Here is a 26,905-nt window from a genome sequence, read left to right as displayed (position 1 = left end):
ATGGCACTGAAGCTAGCATGTGCTTGCTATTTATACATGCACATTCAGTCCTTGGAAATGCTTCTTGAAGGTACAACATGCACATATTCTACAGATAAGATGATATAAATATGTCTTCATGACTTCTATTGATATGTTATGACAACTTAACAATTAAGTCAAATTTGTTGAGGATAGTAGTCATGAGATGTCCACCTTTTTCACTTCCTCAGCCACATTCTTTGAGTCACTCACCCAGTTGTTATTCGGTCTTAAGGAAATCATAGTGGCAGGAATTCTAAAAATGTTGTTAACATATTAAAAGAACATTTCTTATTATTGTCATTTATATATAGATCCAGTACCAAGAGACTTTCTGTGCATTTCTGAGCTTGTTACATGCCTTCCCAAACTTTTTTTGTGACTTAACAATGAATAAAATTTGCAGAAATTAGAATGTCTGCTTGTTTTCTATTGCAACATCTCTAAATGTTTGCTCTATCAGGGAATGGTCCTGTCTCCATTCATACTGTGTTTTGTCTGTTTAAACAATTTACAACTCCTCAGTGGTTGTTAATAAAGACTAATAAGAATTTGTATTCCTGTTTATTAGAAAAAAAATTATTACATCCTGTCAGGCAAGCCTTATTTATTTATTTATTTATTTATTTTTTGAGCCTGTAAATGGCAGTACATGCATTTGAAGTAAATAAGCAGAAATGTATAAGTTACTGGTAAATATTCAGAACTGTCCTGAATGTAGAAATATTGCTTAGGAAATGTTTAGTTTTATGAAGGACTAAATAAATGCAAAGTGTTCCTATTTCTTATTGGTAAATAAATTACAAGATAATCACAATCAGTCAGTAGTTAAGAAAATAAATGACTTGGGTGGGTTGACATAAGCTGTCATTAGCTTTAAATCCAGTATTGTGACCATCATTAATGAACACTATGAAATTTATAGATGAATTACATAAGACCCTTTGTACTAGGATTGATGTGGTCCTTGTCATCCTACATACAAAGTAGTTTTGGAATACAATACGAAGTTTTGCTGTTAAATTGAAACAGCAATTAGCTTACTTGAGATAATATAAACAAATTACCAAAAGAATTCCATCTGACGGACAAGAACTATTCAACAAAACTGCAAATGCTCAGTCTCTGTAAGAGTAACTATAGGTTGAATAGATGCAACATATGTTTAGTAATCAGAATGCCAAAGGATAAATCATTAAGGGCCAATAAAACAAGAGAATTCTGTAGATCCAACAAAGCCTTCAGAGATGGGAACACAAGGATCCAGAGAGTCTTTAACAACAAAAAGCAAAAAAGAAACAAACAAAAAAGGAAGTATTATTAATCAGATGTTGCCATAATTATGGCAATACATCTGCCTTATCTGAGAGGCATGGATCACATATCTTACTTCAATGACAAAACTGATACTTGGTTTGGCTTTGTAAATTATTGCTGTAACATCATGGATTCTTACTTACTAGGAAGTCTTTCCTCAGATAAACAGAAAACCAAACTTAAACTTATTTATTAAATGCCAACATTTGGTCCCTTATCTTCAGGTAATCATAAGGAACTACATGCAAGCTACATACTTTGTACATATTTATCAGCTTTCCCCCACTAATAATGGGAAAAGAAAAGGATCTGCCTGCAGGTGGTCAAAAGGAGATGTACAGCCATGGACCGAGTCTTCCCTGAATTGAAATTGAAGTAATCACTGTTTATATGATTTAAAATGCCACTCAGGCTATATTGCAGTGTTGTTAAAGCCAACACATATTACTGATGGAAAACAAAGCTGAGTGTAATTTTTTTTAGCATTATAACTTAAAAGATCTTTTCCTAATGACTTATCACAGTAGAAGCATGTATACTGTGAAGAACAGGTGTTTCCAGAATGGAGTCATAAGTAAAGCTATAGTATATAGAGTAATTAAAGCATGAAACCAGCTCTGATATCATCTTCTCTTTCCATTCCAAGAGGTGGGATGGAAAGCAATACAGGATTATGCAAAAGAAAAAAAAAACACAGTCAGTTAAATGCTAAAAATTACTCAAGAACCAAAACTGAATAATAAGGAAGATCTCTCTTATTCTTTCACTAAGAGCTAGGGATTACATTGTTTACTTTTGTGTCTACTGAATTTTACTGAAAGGAGTTTCATGTGGTTTTTATAATTGGCCGTCTAGTAGTTGATTTCCTTCTGCAGTTATGTTATAATTTTCTTTCTAAAGATAAGCCCCAAATTGTTTTGTTTTGTTTTATTTATTGGGATTTGAGTTTATTTTTATAGCAGTCACACAGTTTTTCTTTCTGGCCCGATGTTTTTTGTTTTCTTTCTATTCTTTCCAAAGATGTCAAACAAGCTTTTACATTATTATGTTTTAATATCCTTTTATCTCCTTACCTGCTGATCACTAATCCCCACTGCAATAAATCTTAAGGTAATTTCTTGCCTGGAGAGAGGAGGGTCTTATGAATCTCTTTATACTAAGAGCAAAATAGAGGAATCTGTCAACCAGGCAGACATTGAGGTTTATGCCTGAGATCTGGGTCTATCCCATTAGACTAGAAACTTCTACAGTTATGAGCAGCTCCTGATTGCTTCAATGCTGCACTTATAGTGATCTCACTCTTTGAGGAGGGGGTAGTTCATGATATCCTGATGACATGCACGTCTACATCACTGTGGGGTTTGCTGTGCTTCCTCACTATGCATGCACACCTCTACAGATTTGCAGAAGAGGCTACCGTCACCAAGCCAAGTGCATATTCTCCAACTAGTGCTTCATGTCTGCTAACTGCACATGCTATACATTGATTCTACAAGACAGTTGAAATGGAAATGCTTTCTTACTCCCATTCACGTCAATATGCTTCCACACTCCCACTCACACATTGAGGTACCTTCTCACTCCCACTCATACATGATGATGCCTTCACATTCCTACTCACACATCGTGATGCCTTCTCATTCCCACTCACACATCATGGTGCCTTCTCACTCCCATTCACCCCTTATCATGCCTTCTCACTCCCATTCACCCCTCATCATGCCTTCTCACTCCCATTCACCCCTCATCATGCCTTCTCGCTCCCATTCACCCCTCATCATGCCTTCTCACTCCCATTCACACCTCATCATACCTTTTCACTCCAACTCACACATTGTGATGACTTCTTACTTCTACTCACATTTCCTGATGCCTTCTCACTCCGGCTCACACATTGTGATGCCTTCTCACTCCTACTCACACATTGTGACGCCTTCTTACTCCCAATCACATCTCGTGATTCCATCTCACTCCCACTCATACCTCACGATGCCTTCGCACTCCCATTCACACATTGGGAGGCCTCCACACTCCCATTCACAACTCATGATGCCTTTTCACTCCCCCTCACACCTCATAATGCCTTCACACTCCCACTAACACATTGTGCTGCCTTCTCACTCCCACTCAACTATTGCTGTGCCTTCTCACTCCCATTCACACCTCTTGATGACTTCTCACTCTCACTCATGCATCATTTTGCCTTCTCACTCCCACTTACATCTTGTGATGCCTTCTCATTCCCTCTCACACCTCATGATGCCTTCACTCTCTTACTCATGCATCCTTATGCCTTCTCACTCCCACTCACATCTTGTGATGCCTTCTCCACTCACACTTTGTGGTGCCTTCTCACTTTCACTTACACTTCTTGATGACATCTCACTCCCTTTCACACCTCATGATGCTTTCACACTCTCACTCATGCATCATTATGCCTTCTCACACCCACTCACACCTTGTGATGCCTTCTCACTCCCACTTATACCTCATGATGCCTTCACACTCTCACTCACACATCATTATGCCTTCTCACTCCCACTCACATCTTGTGATGCCTTCTTATTCCCACTCACACACATCTTGGTGCCTTTTCACTCCCACTCACACATCTTGATGCCCTCTCACTCCCACTCATACATCATGATGCCTTTTCACTTCCAATCACATCTTGTGATGCATTCTCACTCTCACTCACACATACTGTTGCCTTCTTACTCCCACTCACACCTCATGATGCCTTTGCACTCCTAATCACACAGTGTAATGCCTTCTCAATACCACTCACATGTCTTGATGCACTTTCACTCCCAATCACATCTCATGATGCCTTCTCACTTCCCTTCCACACCTCATGGAGCCTTCTTATATCCACTCACACATTGTGATGCGTTCTCACTCCCACTCACATCTCGTGATGCCTTCTCACTCCCATTGACACCTTGTGATGTCTTCTCTCCCGCTCACATGTTGTGATGCCTTCTCACTCCTACTCATACCTCATGATACCGTCTCACTCCCACTCACACATTGCAATGACTTCTCACTCCCACTCACATCTCATGATGCCTTCCCACTCCCCCTCACATCCCGTGAAGCCTTTTCAGTCCCACTCACACCTCGTGGTACCTTTTCATTCCCACTCATCCCTTATGATATCTTCTCACTCCCATCCACACATTGTGATGGCTTCTCACTCCCATTCATATCTCATGATTTATCTATTTTATTTGTATTATATAACTTGAAATTGTTAAGACACTAGTCTGTATTATTCCTGGTACTCTCCTCTTTACCTCATCGTATTGAATTGTTGACTCCCTTTTGCAATCTATGTCTACCTGTTATTTTTTATGTCTACGGGATGTATTTTTATATTATTTTAAGCCAACTTACATTGCATGTATTTACTGTGTAGCTTTTCTCCCCGGGTCTTCACAGAAAAAAAGGCTTTGTCACATTTGGACTAACCTGGTCAACAAATGTCAAATAAATAAATAAATGATACCTTCTCACTCCCATTCACACCTTGTAATGCCTTCTCTTTCCCATTTTCACATTATGATTCCTTCTCACTCTCACTCACATTTTGTGATACCTTCTCACTCTCACTCACACATTTGGTGCCTTCTCACTCCCAGTCACACCTCATGATGCCTTCACATTCTCACTGACATTTTGTGATGCATTCCCACTCCTCTCAGACCTCATGATGCTTTTTCACTCCCATTCACACATTGCGATGCCTTTTCAGTCCCATTCACATCTTGTGATGCCTTCTCACTCTCACTCATACATTATGATGCATTCTCACCCACAGTCACACTTTGTGATGCCTTCTTACTCCCATTGTCATGTCTTCTCCCACGCAATCATATCTCGTTATGCCTTCTCACTCCCAATCAGACCTCATGATACCTTCACACTCCTAGTCACACCTCATGATGCCTTTTCATTCCCACTCACCCATCATAATACCTTCTCACTCCCACTCACACCTCATGATGCCTTGTCACTCCCACTCACACATCATGATGCCTTCTCACTCCCACTCACATATTGTGATGCCTTTGCACTCCCACTCAAACACCATTATGCCTTCTCACTCCCAGTCACATCACATGATGCCTTCTCACTCCCAGTCACATCTCATAATGTTGTCTCACTCTCATTCACACCTCATGATGCCTTCCCACACCCATTCACACATTGTAATGCCTTCTCATTCCAACTCACATCTTGTGATGCCTTCTCACTCCCATTCACACCTCATGATGCCTTCTCTTACCCACTCACACATTGTAATGCCTTCTCATTCCATCTCACATCTTGTGATGCCTCCTCACTACAACTCACACACTATGGTGCATTCTCACTCCCACTCACACATTGTGATACTTTCTCAGTCCCACTCACACATTTGTGATACCCTCTCACTTCCATCCCCTGCATGTGCTACTTCTTAAACTCAGTTTTATGGGACATATTCAGAGATTTGTCCCTCTATGCCGCATAGCTGGGCTATTTTTTAATTATTTTAGTGGTATAGTGAAAACTACATTAGGATTTTAAGTTGTATACTTTAGTTGGATTCACTTCAGATGATCGAGTTTCCGAAATCTTGAAACTCATATGATCGAGACCATATGTTCAAGTTTTCAGAAACTCGAACATCAGAAGTGAAAAAAAAACACATTTAAAGACGTTTTTGTGGAGGGGCAAGCCCCCCTGCAACCCCCACACCCCTACTTAAATATACTAACTCCGAGATCGCGCTACAGTGGGGAAAAGAGAAATATCCCGTTCCGCACTTCTGCAGACACTGCAGAACAAGAGATTTCCGCATTCCCACTGTAGCACAATCTCGGACTTCATATATTTAAGTAGCAGGAGTGCAGAGGGCTTGCCCCCTGCAGAATCCCTCACCTAAGGCACTCATACACTTTATTTACACCCCCCCCTGTCAGATGTTCGAGTTTATGAAAACTCGATCATATGGTCTCCACCATATGAGATTCAAGATTTCGGAAACTCGATCATCTGAAGTGAACCCACTTTAGTTACATTTATAGATAATCTTATTAATGTAATTATGTAGGATGTGGCAGAGGTCTTCATTTACAACATTTTCCTTTGGATTGCTGTGTTTTTATTTATTTATTTTTGATAGTTGTGCTGACTTAGAAAATATTACTAATATCTGGAATTCCATCCCACTTCACTTAAAACAGTCTGCAACATGAAAGGCTTTAAGTGTTTACTGAATCAACACTTGATAGATAAAGGTAGTGTACCTGCACAACCCCTGGTTATGCTGGTATTAATATAGATATAGGAATCCATGCTATAACTCTCTGCTGCATAACACTTCATGTACTACATACTCAATGCTTCTTAGAAAAGTGCGCTGTAAAACAGGGAGATCATGCTATAGTGGAAATTAAAAGTGTATTTAAAGTTTGCACACACACACACACACACACACACACACACACACACACACACACACACACACACACACGGGTACCATACATTTTGTTGTGTTCACAGGTTGTCAAATACTGTTTTGGGTGTCAGAAATTGTGAAATGTGCTACTATTCAAGTGCAGGAAGAAATGGAACTTGCAACATCAAATGGGAAATGAAAATGCAGTGAAAGTGGGTAGTAATGCTGAAAGTTTCAGACATACCAAAAATGTCAACACTGCGGCTGAGTGCTTATGTGCACGTGTTCAATGGTTAGGGTTAGAGTAAGGGTTAAGGAACAGACAGATACTTTGTTGTCGTTGGGTATTGGAATGTCTATGGTGCGACTGTATGTCTAGTTTTCTCTTGTGTCGTGTTTAGTTGTACTGCTAGGGAAATGATGTCTAGTAACCTAATGTGTAGGGCTGGGGTTACAGGCAGGGTTAGGGCTATAATTAGCATGTCTGAGTAACATAGTGCAGGGGAGGGGCTGAACCCTTCTGACATGAGCTAACCCTACTCATATGTCTAAGTCCCCTACATTCCTCTGGATTGGGGTTACTGTATTCTTAATGTCTAATGGCTGAAGTAGCATTATTTTTTCTGGTCCTCATATTCTTGCATCTTCTTTATACATCCAGTTGTCATTTCTAGAGTGGTTTAATATGACATCAGGCACACATTCAAACTTCCTGCAGTCTTTCTCACTAAAATATTAGTAATTTTCTTGGCTGGAAATACAGTACATCTGCGCTCTTTCTCTCCAAAATAGTGGGGGTATTCTGAGCTAGTAATTGGGTACAACTCTCACCTCCTTTCCCATCTGTCTAATTGCTTTCTTTATGGATAGATGAATACATTTTCTTTGTATACATAAGTCTCCAGTGGTCACTGTACCATTCAGAAATGGCATACTTGAAGGCAAAGTATTCAGAAGTCTGTAGGATTTCCAGCTGGTTTGGTTTCTTCAGCTAATTTCTTTGCTATGCAAAAGTATTTGTCATCCTATGTTTGGTATTTTAGTTAGATTAGATATGATTCTGGTAATGAACTCCACCTTATATGGAAGTAGCTAATCCTGCAGGCTTTAATATCTGAAACTGTCCTGAAGTCTTCTTAACTCTGATTTTACATGTTATAGTATATCACTAAACTACTGATTTTGGAGTACCTTTAGTCACACCATGTAATATCCATAAGTTATTTGTGATGTAAAATTTAAAAAGAATCAATCAAGATTATGCATTGATATCTAGCCACTAGACAGAAGGATGCTAGAATATTTTGAAATCAGATGTATAAAGGTGTACTTCTTTTACTAAAAATATAAAGCAATCATTTCATGTACCTGCCAAGGGAATTCTCCACTGGAAGTGTTGTGTTGGTCCACAGTCATTTTGATTGAGTTTTTCTCCCACGCCAAACGCCTCCCACAAGCATACGGGGCTGATAAAGTTCAGGGAATGATAGACAAAGAAGGACACTGTTAGCTGCTATTATTATGGCCAGTTCCTTTATCTGTAATCTGCTATGATAGACATAGTTAACAAGCAAATCAAATTATGCAGTAATGAAGAGAGAGCATTTATTTTAGCAGTCAGTAAATCAAATATACACTTATATGGGAAATACTGAAAAAAATATTTGAAACTTCTTTTGAACTGAACCAAAGTCAGTAAATTGCCTTTGTTAATATGAACAGGAAACATCACACATCGCCAGACTATAAGAAACCAGAAGACTTTATTTACCAATAAAATACAAATAGCAAATAAACATATCTGACTACCTATGTCAGCCACATTTTGGCTCATGTCCTGAATTATGACTATGTGAGTTTGAAGTATGTCATTGTCCCCAGAGTGTTTAAAGAATGAATCATTTGCTAGTTTGGAGGAGGAACAGGCACCTGTTTTGCTGCAACTTGGTGTTAATAAGTTGAGCATAAATGATTTGTTGAGTGGGGCAAAGAATAGAAAGGAATTAAGCAGGGGATCCAGCTCACTGTCTCTGAGAAAAAGGGAGTGGCCTTTTTCAGTGTAGTTGCCATTAATGAGTGATGTGGATTTTGTTAATCAGTAGGCCTGTTTCTGGTCCTGGTGTAGATAGTGGAAGTAAGTATTTGTGGAGCTGTTTTCCACAAGAAGCTTCAAATGATTAATTTTTGACCACTCTGTTGAGAACACTTAAGACAGTGAACACACAAAAATAATTTGTGTAATATTCATAAAACATTGTCCATATCTCAACAGTGGTACCAACCATCAGTATTAGAGATGGTGCCAATTATTAGAAAGTAATGGACCATTTTAGGGGTAGGAAGAGTTAGACTAGTGAACAAAGTAGAAACTCTCCAAATGTACACCTCCACAACTCTGACATCATCTTTGCCAAGATGCATCCTCCTAAGTAGGTACATGTGGACCAGACTAAGAAGACAATAACAGCATTTGCAGAGTAGAACTAATGGTAATGGTAATAAACTCAGGCATGAATTTGCAGCACCATTAGGCATCCTAGTCAACCAAAGCCTGAGCACTGGCTTTGCCATAGCTGAGTGTAGGACAGCCACTGTCATCCATTTACACAAGCAGAGAGAGAGCAAATCACACCACTAAAGGCCATTCAAACAAATATAAAATGTGTAAGAAAAAATAATAAATGTGCCACCTCTTGCTCTCAAATATTTAAATAACTGAAACACTCTTAGTACAAACTGCAGTTTAGGTGGATGCTTGGTAGCTCTTACAAGAACTGTTGAGCTGCTACAAACAGCAGTTTAAATTGAAGCTTGCTAAGACTGTTGAGCTTTTAACAGCAGCTGAAACACTCGATACAAACAGCAGTTAGAGTAGAAGTTTGCTGGCTTTTACAAGAACTGCTGCTTCCACACTTCCACCTAAACTGCAGTTTGTACTAAGAATGTTTCAGTTATTTAAATATTTGAGAGCAAGAGGTGGCATGTTCATTCTTTTTTCTTATCCTTTTATACAAGCGTCCACTGATCTTAGAAATTATAGACCCATCAGCCTAACTAGTGTGATCTGCAAGGCCATGGAATGGATTATCATGAACCTCATTAACAGTGACACTGGCAACCTCCAAACACTTGACCCCACACAGTTTGGCTTTCTCAAGGGGAGGTCATGTCTGTTAAATCTGGTCAACTTCTTTGAGACAGTCACCAAAGCCACGGATGAGGGGAAGATGGTGCACACCATCTACCTTGATCTTGCCAAAGCCTTCAACACTATTCCCTACTCAGGCATAATAGATAAACTCTCTCAACTAGGCATCAATCCATATGTTACCATATAGGTAGCAAACTGGCTCACTGACAGAACCCACCTAATCAAAATAGGGGAAGCCACCTCAAGCAGTAGACCCATAATAAATGGTGTACCCCAGGGATCAGTCTTTGGGCCTCTGTTATTCAGGATATACTTTTATGAAGTGCAGGCCAAAACCAGTGGGCTATGGCTGACCAAGTTTGTAGATGACTGCAAGCTGGGCATGGTCATCAGTTCCCCAAGTGATTTGGATGTCCAGGAGGGTCTCAACCAAACAAATGACTGCAAATGACTGGTGCCAGAAACATGCTCTCAAGCTGAATGCCAAAAAATGCATCATCATCCCCTTTGGGAAGAGTGACATCTCCACATATTATCACATTAATCACAATGCCCTAAGCATGTAATCAGTCGTGAGGGATTTGGGCACCCAGGTTGATAGCAACCTGACTTTTGACCACCATGTCGCTTCCATTGTATGGAAAGCTTTCTACATGGCCCACCTCATAAGTAAGGGTATCTCATCTAGGGACAAGAAAGTCATAGCATCCCTGTATTCTTCCCTTATAAGTCCAATTATTGAGTATGATGCCCCCTTCGGCATGTACTTCATAAAGCACATGCAGCAGCTGGAGAGACCACAGAGGTTCCTCAGCAGAAGAATCCAGGGCCTCAAACATCTACCCTACACAGATAGGCTAAAAGCCCTGTCCCTCTACTCAATATCATACAGACTCCTCAGAGGTGACCTCTGTCTGGCATACAAAGCAATCTCAGACCTCACCTTGCATACCTGCAAGTCAAGCTCCCCTCGAGTAACCCACACGTGCGACCTCAACCTGCTCTGTGAGATCAATAGAACTTGTTAGCGGGACAGATTTGTATCCCAGAAACTCCCCCATCTGTGGAATTGACTTCCTCTTCACTTCAAGCAGAGTACCTCATTATCCCTTTTCAAGCGCAACCTGGATAACTGGATGGGAAACAGAAAATACACCCCTGGGATTCCACCAATGTCCCTTCTGGACAGGGGCTTTGGGTGCTGACTTCTCTAAACATGGGCTACGCTCATATGGTCCTCAGGGCCAATAGCCTAGTGACTTCTTATGATCCTATGATCCTATGTAGATGACAGCAGCACCAACATGTGAAGAAAACATCTCACTTGGCAATTTCATTTTAGCAGGTAGTCTAGAAGGCATAAGGGATATTTTAAAATAATTGAACTGCCATGAGCAAGATAAAGAGAGAGAGAGACAAAATAATTTTCTAGTAACCATATACATAAAAACATAAAATAACACTGACATGGTTATTTGATAGCAATCAGTAACAGCCAATCAGCAAAATCACACACAAAAGCATTACACATTTAGAGTGAAAGAAAAACACTTTTCCCAATTAGTTATTCTCTCTGCTCTGATCCCAACAAACATAATATTTTTGTGATAATCATTTGACTTCTGTATTCTGACTACTCTAGAAGGTGGATGAAAAAGCTTTCCAGCCATAGGGTAATAGTGTAGGTGATTGATGCCACTGATTAGTATCATCAGAATCCTTTTTCTCTTACTCTTACAAGTTGTAGCTGACTCCTACAGCGACATCTCAGACAGCCACCTCTATCCACATGGGTTACAAGGCAAAGAGGGGAACAAAAATAGATTGGCAATTTTTTTCTTCCATATCACACATGCATGCAGTCACATCTACAGACAATTTAGCATCCTCAGTCCACCTACTGCATGTATCTGGAATGTGGGAGGAAGCTGAAGCACCAGGAAGAAACCTATGCAAATACAGAGAGGACTTGCAAAGTCTGCATAGAAAGTACACCAGCTGGGAACTGAGCTGGAGAACCTCTTGCTGTGAGGAGGCAAAAATTATCCACTGTACCACTCTCAGTCCTGTCCAAATCTGAACACCTAAAAAGGGGTCTCCAAAGAATCACTAAATGGTAAGCAAAAAGACTATCATAAAAACCAAGATAAAATGGCTGGGAGAGGACCCCTTGATTTTCTCCCTATCAGATAGGTCCAGATGAAATGCTCTGAATCTGTATTTGGGGCCAAACACCTCTACCAAGCTGAAATTCCTGCCAGTCCATTGCTTAAATACTCTGCTGCTGACCAGTGTCATTGAAAAACTGCATTCAGATGCATAAAATAAAAAATCCAGTGATCTAAGAACATTAATGTTTGCTGGCAAAGTTTTCTGATACAGTCCTCTCCTGCACAAAAGTGGGCAATTTCTAAGTTAATTCATTGTCAATTTAATTTGGTAGAATTAATCAGAGTTCATAGGTTCATAGGTTCATAGGTTCATACTAGGCTATCTGCCCTAGGGCATTTATAAGCCTAGCCAGAGTGTGTTTAGCTTTCGCCAACCATTTTAAATTAATTTTGCTATACCTTTTTTTAAGGTTAATATACTGTGCCTCTGTCTAACAGTGACACAGAAGTAATACCTGAGGTAAACCTACGATCTCCCATCCACTCATCAAGATTCCTCTTGAAGAGAGTCAATGAGGGACTCTGCCTAACGTGGACTGGGATTTTATTCCAGAGTGAAGGGAGCCTCTGGGTTATGAATCTGTCCCTCCAGCATGTCCTATTTATTTCAGTGCTGGGGTTCAAGTCTCTCGAGCACGTAGCTCGATGGGATTTGGATTTTCTGAGGTGCAGCATGTCCATTAATTCCGGGTTGGACATGGCTTTATACGTCAGGCACAGATCGCCTCTGAGCAGGCAGTATGCCACTGAGTAGAGCTGGAGTTTCTTTAACCGGGCAGCATATGGCATCTGTTTGAGCCCTTTGATCCTCTTGGTGAGGTACTTTTGGGGTCTTTCCAGTTGCTGCAGGTGTCTGGTAAGGTACATCCCAAAAGGGGCATTGTACTCAATTATAGGCCTGAGGAGGGATGAGTAAAGAGGCACGATGACCTCCCCTGATCTAGATGTGAATCCCTTCATGATTAGGTGGGCTATATAAAATGTTTTTCTAACCACTTTGGTCACGTGGTTGTCAAATGAGAGATTGCTATCAACTTGGGTCCCCAGGTCCCTAATTACTTCTTCCGTACTTAATGGATTACCACCTATGTGGTAATTTGTGGGCACTTTGTTTTTGCCAAAGGGGATGACTATACACTTTTTGGCGTTTAGCTTGAGGCCATACCTCTGGCACCAGTTGACTGTTTCTATGAGGCCCTTTTGGAGGATGCTTGTGTCGGCTGGAGAGGCGATTATGGCACCCAGTTTGCAGTCATCTGCGAACTTGGTCAGCCACAGTCCTTCCGTCTTGGCCTGTACCTCCGAGAAATATATACCGAACAAGAGAGGTCCCAGGACTGAGCCTTGTGGGACGCCACTTGTAACTGGTTTGGAGTCTGACATGGTTCCAGAAATTCTAACCATGTGGGTTCTGTCCTTGAGCCAGTTTGCAACCCATCTAGTGACATAGGATTTTATGTATGCTGACTTTACCCACCAAATTATGTAAGCACATACTAAGCATAGCCTCGTATCAAAAGCATAGATTGGGTAGGCTGAAGAGTGCAATCGACTAGAAGGCAGCAAACATTAATGCAGAAGTCAAATACAGGCATTGCCAATTGCTGTATTATTCAGCAGTGATATTGTGATGTATCATCTGAGAAGAAGCTATTTTGTTTGTTTGTTGTTCCACAATTTTAGTGGAACATTTTGTAGTTTTTTTTTTGTTTCTTTACTCCTTAACTTTAGTATGGGAGGTGCATTGCATGGAACTGTGCCAAGTGCAAATTTCCCTATCTACTACTCTGCCCATTATTATCTATTAGAAATATTATTGGTCCGGAGGATTTGTTGGCCCTAATCCCTGTATAAGTACACTAGGATACTCTAAACTGCATTCTGCACTCTTTAGGTCTAAAAACATCCAATCAAGTGATCACTCTGGGGAATGTTCTACCTACTTGCCAGATTTTGGAATGCATTGATTATAATAATATGATTAAGCAAAACATTAAAAATATAGAACAGTTCTGCATCCTTTCACAATTGCTGTGAAATACCAATGTGTTTTTTTTTCAGGGTCATTGGGCAATTCCATAACAGAAAATATACTATATTATTCCTACACAGTCTAGAAACTGGGGTGAAACTACATGCATTAATAACGTGTGCCCAACAAATGGGTTCTTCTGTAATGTATCTCCTGATGTACTGGGGGAGGGGCCAGCCTTTTTACCTTCCGAACACAAGAATGGAATATTTTAGCCAAAACCACAGGCAATAGTGTGATTTCTGTCAATGGATAATCCACATAAGTCAGTTTACACATCATCAAGTTCAAAAGAAGACCCAATCCACTCTCACACTGAGGAAAGCCTGTACAAGCCAATGAGTTGTGAGTTTGACCTCTCTTCTGATTTGAAATATTGGTTATTGTCTGCAGCATTAGTAATGTCAGGGAATTCCATGACAATGGACAATGGCAGAGTAACCAGTATGTATTTGGGATGCATGTTCTTCTGATTGCTGCAACACTTGCTGAAAGATGAACATGCAAAACAGAATCTTCATTTCACAAGTTGCTCAGATTATTAAATAATGAGTCATAGTTTGCCCACATTGAGACATTCTGCATATTCTTCGCAAGAAAGATGTGTATGTTGCCTCACACACCTCTGGGAAAGGGAGCTCTGTAGTGTCACACAAATATTTACCTCAGCATGAGATCATGGGTTTATGAGTATTAATCTTCTAGTGAGAGATATGCACAAAGTCCCCGCCTCATACCATATGTTTACTAAGTAACATCTATGTCTGGAGTGAACTCCATATAGTCCTCTACATAAACTTTAGTACTCCATGAATGGACAGTGTTTTGTGGCAGAGGAGAAAAGCTCATTGCGTTCAGTCATACTTTAAGTGGTTCAGTAACTAAAATAAAGAACATAGTGGGTAATAGGCATCTTTGATTAGTGCCCTTGTAGAACTTGAAGGATAGCATCAGCTTTGAAGTGAAGGATAGCCTCACTGTTTGATTATTATATAAAGGCTTCACCCACATCTGAAAGGCATTAACAAACACAATCAGATCCATACACTGTCACGGTAACTCCATTTTATAGAATCAAGTTTATACACGATCCAGTGGGAAATGTCTTGGCACTGTACTCATACTATTATACTCCAGCATAACAGCAAACAAATATGCAGGATGTTAATGACAATTTCTATTATTTAAGAATACCAAATGAGAAGGCAAGGTCAGCCTTTCTAATCTACTGTAAGAGTTTTCCCAAGACTGTACTTAACAAGGGTCTTTCGTTTATCCCTTCTCGGGGTAGTGAACTTTCTGATACTCTTATAATGCTCCGAAAGTTTACTAGAAAACTGGCCCTGAAACTTCTATTTTCTGATGAAAATAATACTGAACATAATGCCTTATTGTTAAAAAATACTGCTCTTAAAAGGAAAAGCACCTTCAATCCACCGCTACCTAGCTCTATCGACTGTTTTTTACGTGCATGTGAATTTGATCTCTATGCATATTATAAAGAAAAAGGACACAAAAAATTATTTTATAATATGAGTGAATCACAAAGAAGTAGCCTAGACTCACTGTGTAATGATGAAAGTGTGATATTTAGACCAGCTGATAAAGGGGGTGGGGTAGTATTAATGGATTCCGAATTTTACAATGACATAATGAATATGATGTTATGTGATGATACTGCTTATTTAATGATCAATAGAGCTGAAGCCATATCCATAATTGGAAATGTTAGAGATACATTCTACGACCTCCTGATGTCAAGATGTATAGACAAACAATTGTATGATTTTTTGGATATTGAAGCGCCCTTGATTCCCATCATTAAGGGACTGCCCAAAATGCATAAAGGGGTATACCCCCCACCAGTTCGACCGATAGTTTCTGGTCAATCATGGGCAACTGAGAACGCCTCACAGTATGTACAAGTTAAACTGGCCCCGCTGATAGATAAGATTCCAACCATATTAAAAAATTCATACACACTATTGGAAGATTTAGAAAATTCACAATGGGTTGAAAAAGTGAATTGTGAGACACTATTGGTCACTTTAGATATAAGGAATCTATTTACAAGCATACCCAATGAGTTTGGAGTAGAAGCTGTTAGAAGCTGTATGAACGATCATGGCATGGGTGATCAAAATGAACAGTTTATTATATGTACCTTATTAGAGTTGATACTCAATAATAACATTTTTTTGTACCAAGATAAGGTCTATAAACAAATATGGGGGGTAGCCATGGGCACCCCTTGTGCAAATGTATACGCTAATATAGCAGTATATGAATGGGAGAGAACACATATCTTGAACAATGAAAACTTCAGTAGCTAATGTTATTTACTACAGGAGATTTGTGGATGACATTTTACTCTTTTGGAATGGCAGTATGGAGTCCTTGCTCAGTTTTATTGAGTATATGGAATCAACTACCTCATTCCTTAGGTTTACATATGAAGCCTCACTGAATAAGGTTAACTACCTGGATATAACAATAATGAAAAATAATGGGAACAGGTTTACTACATCGCTTTTTAGAAAATCTTGCTGGAAAAATGGCATTTTACATCATGAGAGCATGCACCCCCGCCATATTTTTCCAAATATTGTTAAAAATCAAATGGCTAGAATAACCAAATTATGCAGTGATGCCAAGGATAGAGAACAGTTGCTAAATTTTCAAATTAAGTGCTTTAAGAACAGGGGTTATCCAGAATATATACAAACATGCATGCAACATAATAATGTTACGAACCCCAAGGCCAGTTGTAAACGGGGCTATCTTGGACATCATAATAAACTTGGGATAGGCAAGATACAATATGACATCAAATTCACGAATGATGTAAGATATATTAAAGATATTATCAACAAAAATTGGAAGTTGCTCTATATGAATAAAGATTTGAAAAATGTGGTGGGTGAATACCCTGTTTTCAGATATAGCAACTGTCCAAATTTAAAAAGATTATTATGCAAAGAGAAAGTATTACAAACACCTTTGGACATTAGAACCAATTTTAGGAGGGGAACCTTTCCATGTAAGAAATGCAGTGTATGTAGTTACATTAGTGATGAACAGGCATATGAAAATATACAGACTGGCTATAAGTTTGTACCGAACTTTTATGCCACATGTGAGACCAAAATATAATTTATTTGGCGACATGTGACAATTGCAATGCCTATTACATAGGCTTGACAACACGTAGGCTCAGAGATCGAGCCTACAACCATATTTTTGATATACGGAAGATGAACACCAACAATGCTTTAGCCAGGCACTGTCAGTTATTTCCATCCCATATGTTCAAATTCAAAGTATTACAGATACTCCATCATAACAGAAGGGAAGGCAATACAATAGGTACTTTGGAACTCTTCGAGCTGAAATGGATTTTATTACTCAGGGCGCATATAGAGCCAGGACTGAATACAGCACTTAGTATCAAACCAGCACTATTATAGAGATATCTTAATTTAGATTTAGAGAAAATTACTAAATAGTTTTTATACAAGCAGGAATTTGTTAGGAGTATGTAAATATATATATTTAATTCCATTTTTGTCTTATTCATATGAATGTGTAAATAATTAAATACACTTTTTAAATTATGATTTATTATTGTGGCTTAGCCATATTATTATATGAGATGTCATCTTATGGATTCGTTTTTATATATTTTTTTATTTTTATGACCACTTAAAGTTTATTAGATTTATTGGTATATTCAGAATATGAAATTAATATATGACTGAATAATTTTATGGAACAATTATATTGAATTTAGTTTGAACTATTACATATATTCTTAACCTAAGAAAGATAAAATTATCATGTTATGCAAACACTATATGCTAGTTGGATTGAACACTTTTTGCATATTCTATGAGCTAGTATGTATAATGATTTGTCCTACAAAGCAATGAAGGGAAATTTTATATGTGTAACTGAATGTTTCCTTTACATTTTGGATTCAAGATAATATAAGATGTAAGAGATGTTTTTGCAGGAAGTGGTTTCCTTATATGGAATTCAGCCTAAATGGTATTAATTGTTTAATTAATGTTTAATTATATTTTTAACCGCCAAAATGGTAGTTAATTAGGGCGTATGCCTTACTATATAAAATGTGGTCATTTTTTAAGAAATTTGTAACCTGATGAAGCGGACTTGTCGAGTCCGTGAAAGCGCTTGTTTTATCAAATAAATATCTTTTGCTGTTTATCGTGGAAGCTTCAGTGATTTGTATACATACTGATCGTTTTATTTTTGCTGAAGCTTTGGATGATCGTGCTGGGTCTGGTGCTGATAATTTGGTTTCTCTTGTTTTATTTCCTGGCTAATCATCACGCGATGGAAAACTTAAATATTGAGCTGGATTATACACCGAAAGTTGCCAGTGATGCTATGAATTGGAATGCTATATTCCACCAACGTGATAATTCTTTATTGAACTTTGATAATCAAGGTAATGTTCCACTAGAGGTGAATACCCATAACGAGAATATGCAAGATTTCTATGGAGATTTGAGGAGCTTGGAGAGCAATCTTTACAAACTTCACAGGCTCCTTTGGCAGAGAAAACATCTGGAGGCGTGCCTGCATTTTAAGGTCATTCCGCGGGGCATGCGTGTACTCTGCATGCCGAGCTATGGAGAAGCATCCCGAGCTCCTACGAAGATGGCAACAACTCAACCTAGATCTTGGTAACAGATATTTGAGACTACTTATTGACTATTTTCAACCGGTGGAAAATGAATTAATTGACAAAGTTGAAGGTGAGCATAACCATATGGTTACTAAATATAAAAGTGAACATTGCTTATCTAAACTTAATAGCATGTTATCACAAGTGACTTTCTACAGTAATAAGTTAGAACAAGTGAAGCTAAAAAAGTTAAAAAGAGACTGTAATGATTTCCGTGTCGGCAACATATTTATATGGCCGAGATATAATGAGACAGTAGTAACTCGAGAAGCAAATCAAGTGAATAATGATACAGTGAGTAGCGTAACCACTAACATCAATGTCACTAACTCAGACAACACAATACCTAATAGTGGTTTGCTTTCTTCAGAAGTGGATACTGCTTCACCTGCTTCCTCTCTGCCTTGCAATCAGCAAGGTTTGAAAAATGCCACAACAGGAGCTAGACCGAAAGAAGGCACTCATACTCTGAATACTGCTCCCAATATGTCATCGATTTTAAACTCCCCGCTTCCTTACAAACAGCGAGCCCGATGCGATCGTCCAGCAGGGGAAGGGGGAAGCGCAAAATATCTGGAGACAATTGGGAGAACAGGAAGAAGAAACACTGAATGTTTTATTCTTCAATGTCTCATCTCATGAGTTGACTGAATCTGAATGTACTGTACTTAACAAGGGTCTTTCGTTTATCCCTTCTCGGGTAGTGAACTTTCTGATACTCTTATAATGCTCCGAAAGTTTACTAGAAAACTGGCCCTGAAACTTCTATTTTCTGATGAAAATAATACTGAACATAATGCCTTATTGTTAAAAAATACTGCTCTTAAAAGGAAAAGCACCTTCAATCCACCGCTACCTAGCTCTATCGACTGTTTTTTACGTGCATGTGAATTTGATCTCTATGCATATTATAAAGAAAAAGGACACAAAAAATTATTTTATAATATGAGTGAATCACAAAGAAGTAGCCTAGACTCACTATGTAATGATGAAAGTGTGATATTTAGACCAGCTGATAAAGGGGGTGGGGTAGTATTAATGGATTCCAATTTTTACAATGACATAATGAATATGATGTTATGTGATGATACTGCTTATTTAATGATCAATAGAGCTGAAGTCATATCCATAATTGGAAATGTTAGAGATACATTCTACGACCTCCTGATGTCAAGATGTATAGACAAACAATTGTATGATTTTTTGGATATTGAAGCGCCCTTGATTCCCATCATTAAGGGACTGCCCAAAATGCATAAAGGGGTATACCCCCCACCAGTTCGACCGATAGTTTCTGGTCAATCATGGGCAACTGAGAACGCCTCACAGTATGTACAAGTTAAACTGGCCCCGCTGATAGATAAGATTCCAACCATATTAAAAAATTCATACACACTATTGGAAGATTTAGAAAATTCACAATGGGTTGAAAAGTGAATTGTGAGACACTATTGGTCACTTTAGATATAAGGAATCTATTTACAAGCATACCCAATGAGTTTGGAGTAGAAGCTGTTAGAAGCTGTATGAACGATCATGGCATGGGTGATCAAAATGAACAGTTTATTATATGTACCTTATTAGAGTTGATACTCAATAATAACATTTTTTTGTACCAAGATAAGGTCTATAAACAAATATGGGGGGTAGCCATGGGCACCCCTTGTGCAAATGTATACGCTAATATAGCAGTATATGAATGGGAGAGAACACATATCTTGAACAATGAAAACTTCGTAGCTAATGTTATTTACTACAGGAGATTTGTGGATGACATTTTACTCTTTTGGAATGGCAGTATGGAGTCCTTGCTCAGTTTTATTGAGTATATGGAATCAACTACCTCATTCCTTAGGTTTACATATGAAGCCTCACTGAATAAGGTTAACTACCTGGATATAACAATAATGAAAAATAATGGGAACAGGTTTACTACATCGCTTTTTAGAAAATCTTGCTGGAAAAATGGCATTTTACATCATGAGAGCATGCACCCCCGCCATATTTTTCCAAATATTGTTAAAAATCAAATGGCTAGAATAACCAAATTATGCAGTGATGCCAAGGATAGAGAACAGTTGCTAAATTTTCAAATTAAGTGCTTTAAGAACAGGGGTTATCCAGAATATATACAAACATGCATGCAACATAATAATGTTACGAACCCCAAGGCCAGTTGTAAACGGGGCTATCTTGGACATCATAATAAACTTGGGATAGGCAAGATACAATATGACATCAAATTCACGAATGATGTAAGATATATTAAAGATATTATCAACAAAAATTGGAAGTTGCTCTATATGAATAAAGATTTGAAAAATGTGGTGGGTGAATACCCTGTTTTCAGATATAGCAACTGTCCAAATTTAAAAAGATTATTATGCAAAGAGAAAGTATTACAAACACCTTTGGACATTAGAACCAATTTTAGGAGGGGAACCTTTCCATGTAAGAAATGCAGTGTATGTAGTTACATTAGTGATGAACAGGCATATGAAAATATACAGACTGGCTATAAGTTTGTACCGAACTTTTATGCCACATGTGAGACCAAAAATATAATTTATTTGGCGACATGTGACAATTGCAATGCCTATTACATAGGCTTGACAACACGTAGGCTCAGAGATCGAGCCTACAACCATATTTATGATATACGGAAGATGAACACCAACAATGCTTTAGCCAGGCACTGTCAGTTATTTCCATCCCATATGTTCAAATTCAAAGTATTACAGATACTCCATCATAACAGAAGGGAAGGCAATACAATAGGTACTTTGGAACTCTTCGAGCTGAAATGGATTTTATTACTCAGGGCGCATATAGAGCCAGGACTGAATACAGCACTTAGTATCAAACCAGCACTATTATAGAGATATCTTAATTTAGATTTAGAGAAAATTACTAAATAGTTTTTATACAAGCAGGAATTTGTTAGGAGTATGTAAATATATATATTTAATTCCATTTTTGTCTTATTCATATGAATGTGTAAATAACTAAATACACTTTTTTAAATTATGATTTATTATTGTGGCTTAGCCATACTATTATATGAGACGTCATGTTATGGATTCGTTTTTTATATTTTTTATTTTTATGACCACTTAAAGTTTATTAGATTTATTGGTATATTCAGAATATGAAATTAATATATGACTGAATAATTTTATGGAACAATTATATTGAATTTAGTTTGAACTATTACATATATTCTTAACCTAAGAAAGATAAAATTATCATGTTATGCAAACACTATATGCTAGTTGGATTGAACACTTTTTGCATATTCTATGAGCTAGTATGTATAATGATTTGTCCTACAAAGCAATGAAGGGAAATTTTATATGTGTAACTGAATGTTTCCTTTACATTTTGGATTCAAGATAATATAAGATGTAAGAGATGTTTTGCAGGAAGTGGTTTCCTTATATGGAATTCAGCCTAAATGGTATTAATTGTTTAATTAATGTTTAATTATATTTTTAACCGCCAAAATGGTAGTTAATTAGGGCGTATGCCTTACTATATAAAATGTGGTCATTTTTTAAGAAATTTGTAACCTGATGAAGCGGACTTGTCGAGTCCGTGAAAGCGCTTGTTTTATCAAATAAATATCTTTTGCTGTTTATCGTGGAAGCTTCAGTGATTTGTATACATACTTTCTAATCTACTGTAAGAGTTTTCCCAAGACTTTGAATCAAGATTGATAAGGCATATAAGGCAAACATCTTCCTCTTTGCTCGGGCCCTTGTGTTCAATGGAGAGCATCAAAAGGATGTCTTTTTAATAATTCTTCATGAAGGCACCTGCACATAATCCTTTCTATTATATATTAAATAATAAGGGAACCAAGAGGGAGATCCAGTTTATGGTATCCCATAAGAAAATCATTCTGCCCTGTACCTTTCCCAGTATGGTTGAGGAAGTCCATTTCAGCAAACTAACAATGGTTGAGTGATAAAGCCACTTACTGTAGTAGCAGCTTTGATAAATGGGAGACCATTCTCATGTCTCTGAATGGGAAAGGAATATCCACCCCCCTAAAAAGGTAATGCTAGGAACAACAATGACAAAAAAAAAATATTTGCACTCTGGCATAAACAACACACCAAAAAAACAAGAGGGATGGAGGGAGGCAGTGACCATTTGGGGTCTATATTAAAAGACCAAAAAGGTGGTTCAGCGAACACCTCTTGGTCGACACAATGAGCGAATTCACTAAAGTGCAAACCCTCAAAACAGTGATTTCTTTCCCTGGGAAAGAAATTGCTTGGCCATCCCCATGTGTTCACCCCTTTCCTCACTGTAGTGTGATCTCAGAGTTGGTATATTTAGTTAGGGGAGTGTGGGGGCACAGCCCCCCACATTGGAGTGTTTGGGGGGCAAAGCCCCTCCCCCACGTTGTTATGATTTAAAGTGTGTGTGTGTTTGTGCTAGTGGTTTCTTTCCCAGGGAAAAAAACACTGTTTTGAGCATTTGCGCTTTAGTGCGTTTGCTCATTACATATCGACCAAGAGGTGTTCGCTGATGCACCTCTTCGGTCTTTTAATATAGACCCATCATTTGAACATCTACTGTTATAGTAAGTTTACTCACACAATTATACTATGTTCATCATTTTGATCACTGCTGCAGTAGCCTTAGCACTATGGAAAGATTACTCTAGCTTACTATACTTGGGAGATGTAAGAGGAAGGATCCATGATCCCCTGGAAAATGGTCCTAGCAAAGCCCGATCTAGTCATAGAGAAAGAATCAAGCTTGTAATACCTTGTACATGTATGTATAAAGGACCAAGATGCTGCTTCTAGAATACTTCTGCAATCCAACCCTTTCTAAAACACCATAGATGAAGCCAAGGCCCTGGTAGAGTGGGCTTTGACTCTGTTTGGAATAGCTTTATTGTGGTTTGTAAAAACAAAAGGTGATAACCTTAGGTAACCATTTGGAAATGGCCTGTTTTGACACAGCTTGTTTCTTCTTTTTATCTTCACAAGAAAAGAAGAACTGAGATGAAGTTCTGAAAGGCAGTGCCTGAGTTGTCTGTGGATATCCAAGGTATGGAGTAACCTCTCTCCGTCATTTACAGGTTCAGGAAAGAAAACGAGGAGATGGGTAGCTTGGCTTAAAGTAAACTCGGATGCCACTTTAGCCATAAAAGAAGGATTAGTTCTCAAAGAAACCGTGTCTCTGTGGAAAACGAGATAGTACTGAGTCAGCACAAGAGTTTGCAACTCAGATACTGTTCTTGCAAAGGTCAGAGCAATCAGTAAAAGAGTTTTCCTTGTTAAGAACCCCAAGTCAGCTTGATTAGCTGGTTCAGATGAAGGAAGTGTTTACACAAAATTAAAATCCCAAGCAGTGGCCTCCAGTTGTATTATCTGTCACTTATGCAAAACCATGTTCAAAAACAATTTGACATGAGAATGCATTGAAAGAGGAATATCCATGGGCAGACATGCCAAATGGCTGATAAATGAATCTTATTGGAGGAGTAAGAAAGACTAATAACTCCAACAAATATTGTAAAACTAGAGAACAACATCCCTGAATTGGTGCAGGTTATGCAACAACTAGAAAACCTTTTCCATTTGTTAATATGTGATTTTTTACTAGCAGGCTTTGTTGCCTCCATTAATACCATCTACTCATGATCAGTACACTTATGCCTAAAGGAAATTGAAACCCTATCATCCAGACAGTCAGCTGAGGTTGATTGAGGTTGGGGTGTATCAAACACCCCTGATCTTGTTTGATTAGATGCATTCTGCAAGGAAGTTTGTGGTAATTACCCCTGGCAATTTCCAAAAAAAGGAACAACCACTTTTGCTTGGACCAGAAAGGAGTCATCACAGTGACCTTGAGAAATTCCTCTCAATCTTTAGATTTGACCCAGATATCAGTGGAAAGGGTGGAAAAGCATACAAGAACATGCCTGTCCAAGGAAAAAAAGCATCACTCTTCCAGGCTTTCTTTTATGGAGTCCTGGAGGAGAATCTTGCCAAATGATTGCTCAAAGAGGAGGGAAATAAGTCTACTTGAGAGACTCCCCAAAGATGGATCAAATCTTTGAAGAACCCCTGATCTAGTTTCCATTTGTTAGGGTCTTAACCTATCATGCTCAGCTTGTCTGCCACACAATTTTGCTCTGAAAGAATATAGAATGCCTGTAAAGTAAGATTTTGCTCTGAAGCCATTTCCCATGGCAACATGACTAGTCTGCAATAGAGGGTGCATCCTGCCTCTCAGTTGCTTTGTGATGTACCACATGACTGTGGTATTGTCTGTAACAACTTAAAGAGGTTCAGAGGGTCAAAGGTGATTCAATAAGTTGACTGCTTTGATCAGGGCAGACATTTATTATATATTTATGTGTTTGCATCTGTCCTTGGTGTCCCACACTCCTAGTACTTTGTATCCATTCTGAAACTGCCCCCCAAGCAAAGTTTGTGATGTCTGTGGTGGCTGACTGCTTTGGAGTAGGGAGTGAGAAGGGGTGACCTGGATTTACAGAATTTGATGTTTTCACCAAGTGATTTCTCTTCTGACAAATATCTGGTATTTGAAAAGACAAAGGATGTTGTTGCTGGGATCTAAGAGACTTCAGATGCTATTTGATTCTCATATAGATTCTTACCAGGGGTATCATGAGAATCTTAGATGCTATGAAACTCAAAATCCTGAGGTATTCTCTCACAGTGACCGAAGTCTGAGTGGAAAAAACATAGAAATAGATCTAGATATAAATCTATTTTTTTCTGTGGAAGAAAAATTATGTAAACAGAGGTGTCTAGCTGATGCCTCAGTGATACAATACTGTGTGAAGGAGTAAAAAAATGTAAGAGTGTTCTATTGGAATCTCAGCTTGTGTAAGAGGATTCTCACTCAAGTGAGAGATTACTGACACTGAAAAAGTCTGCAAAGATATGCAAGTTGGCTAAATATGGAAAAATATGGATACCCTGTAGCCTGCAATGAGCTATAATGGAGCTGGATACTTTGTGAGCAGTATTTGTGCAGTGGATAGTCCAAAGGGCAAGGCAGTGAACTGATAAAGTAATCCAGGTGTACAAAACCTTAAGAAATGCATATGTCAGGATGAATAGGGATGCGATGATAAGTGTCTTTTAAATCTAGTATTAGCAGAACACCTAGATGAGGAAGAAGAGGAAACAAGTTGTGAAGTGGCAGCATTTTAAACGTGGGCACTATCATAAACTGATATAGGAAAGAAAGATGCAAAACTGGTCCTCCAGTGTGTTCTTTCTTTTGCATAAAAATATCTTTGAATAAAAACGTTCCCAACCTGGGAAGGAGGAAGTGGCTCTATCAGTCCCTGAGACAGTAGTTGCTAGAGGACAAGGGTAAATAAAGAAGTCTGGTCTGGTGGTTAAGGAATTTCCCCCTAGAAAAGAGAGATTTCCTCCTACTACCATCTGTAACCTTGATGAATGATCTTCAGAGCCCATTTGTCTGAATCTATGTGTTGCCAAAGAGAAAAGTGGAGATTCAGACTTTCTGGAAGGGAAAAGGGACTGCCAGGATAGGAGAGGGAAGCAAGGTCCCTTTAATAGTCATACGTTGTTGGACTGTGCTTGGTTTTGGGAGGGGTGCTGATTTCCTTTTAGAACCCCCTGCCATTTCTTGTTAAACATCTGTTTACCTGCATTTTAGTGAGACTACTTATTTATTTATTTATTTGTTTATTTTTGGGAGAAATTGGGTGAAGAGTTAGAGAATCCATTTGAATATTTGGAAAAGGAGGGCTGAAAAACTTTGTAGATTCTCTGTAACAACTTACCCCTTTCATCACACTTTTTGATAACCTTTGCAGCAGAGGAACAAATAACTACATTTTCCTCCAATGGAGAATTTAAAAATCTCATTGTTCACATCATCTGAGAGTTACAGAAAATGTAGCCAGACAAACCCCATCAAAACAATACCAGTGACCATAGCCCTAGAAGAAGTATCAACTGAGTCATGCATGCTCTGTAAACAATGAGTTGTGACCTGGGAAATGGAATAAACTGAATTATTTAAAACA

At 38.4% G+C, this 26,905-nt stretch overlaps 1 protein-coding gene across 1 annotated transcript in view; it reads right to left on the bottom strand.

Annotated features, from left to right (window-relative positions):
- Window positions 1-26,905, bottom strand: part of LOC122802849 (vitamin K-dependent protein Z-like) — a 342,162-nt gene that overhangs the window by 57,950 nt on the left and 257,307 nt on the right. Inside the window, exon 6 of the mRNA XM_044072639.1 lies at window positions 8,153-8,250. Coding sequence (XP_043928574.1) covers window positions 8,153-8,250 — 98 coding nt within the window. The remainder of the gene's footprint in view (window positions 1-8,152; window positions 8,251-26,905) is intronic.

This window comes from Protopterus annectens, chromosome 5.part0 (assembly GCF_019279795.1).
Source record: "Protopterus annectens isolate FY-2018-M chromosome 5.part0, PAN1.0, whole genome shotgun sequence".
Taxonomy (NCBI): domain Eukaryota; kingdom Metazoa; phylum Chordata; order Ceratodontiformes; family Protopteridae; genus Protopterus; species Protopterus annectens.
Note: the sequence above shows the minus strand (reverse complement) of the source record. Positions and strands in the feature narration are given on the sequence as shown.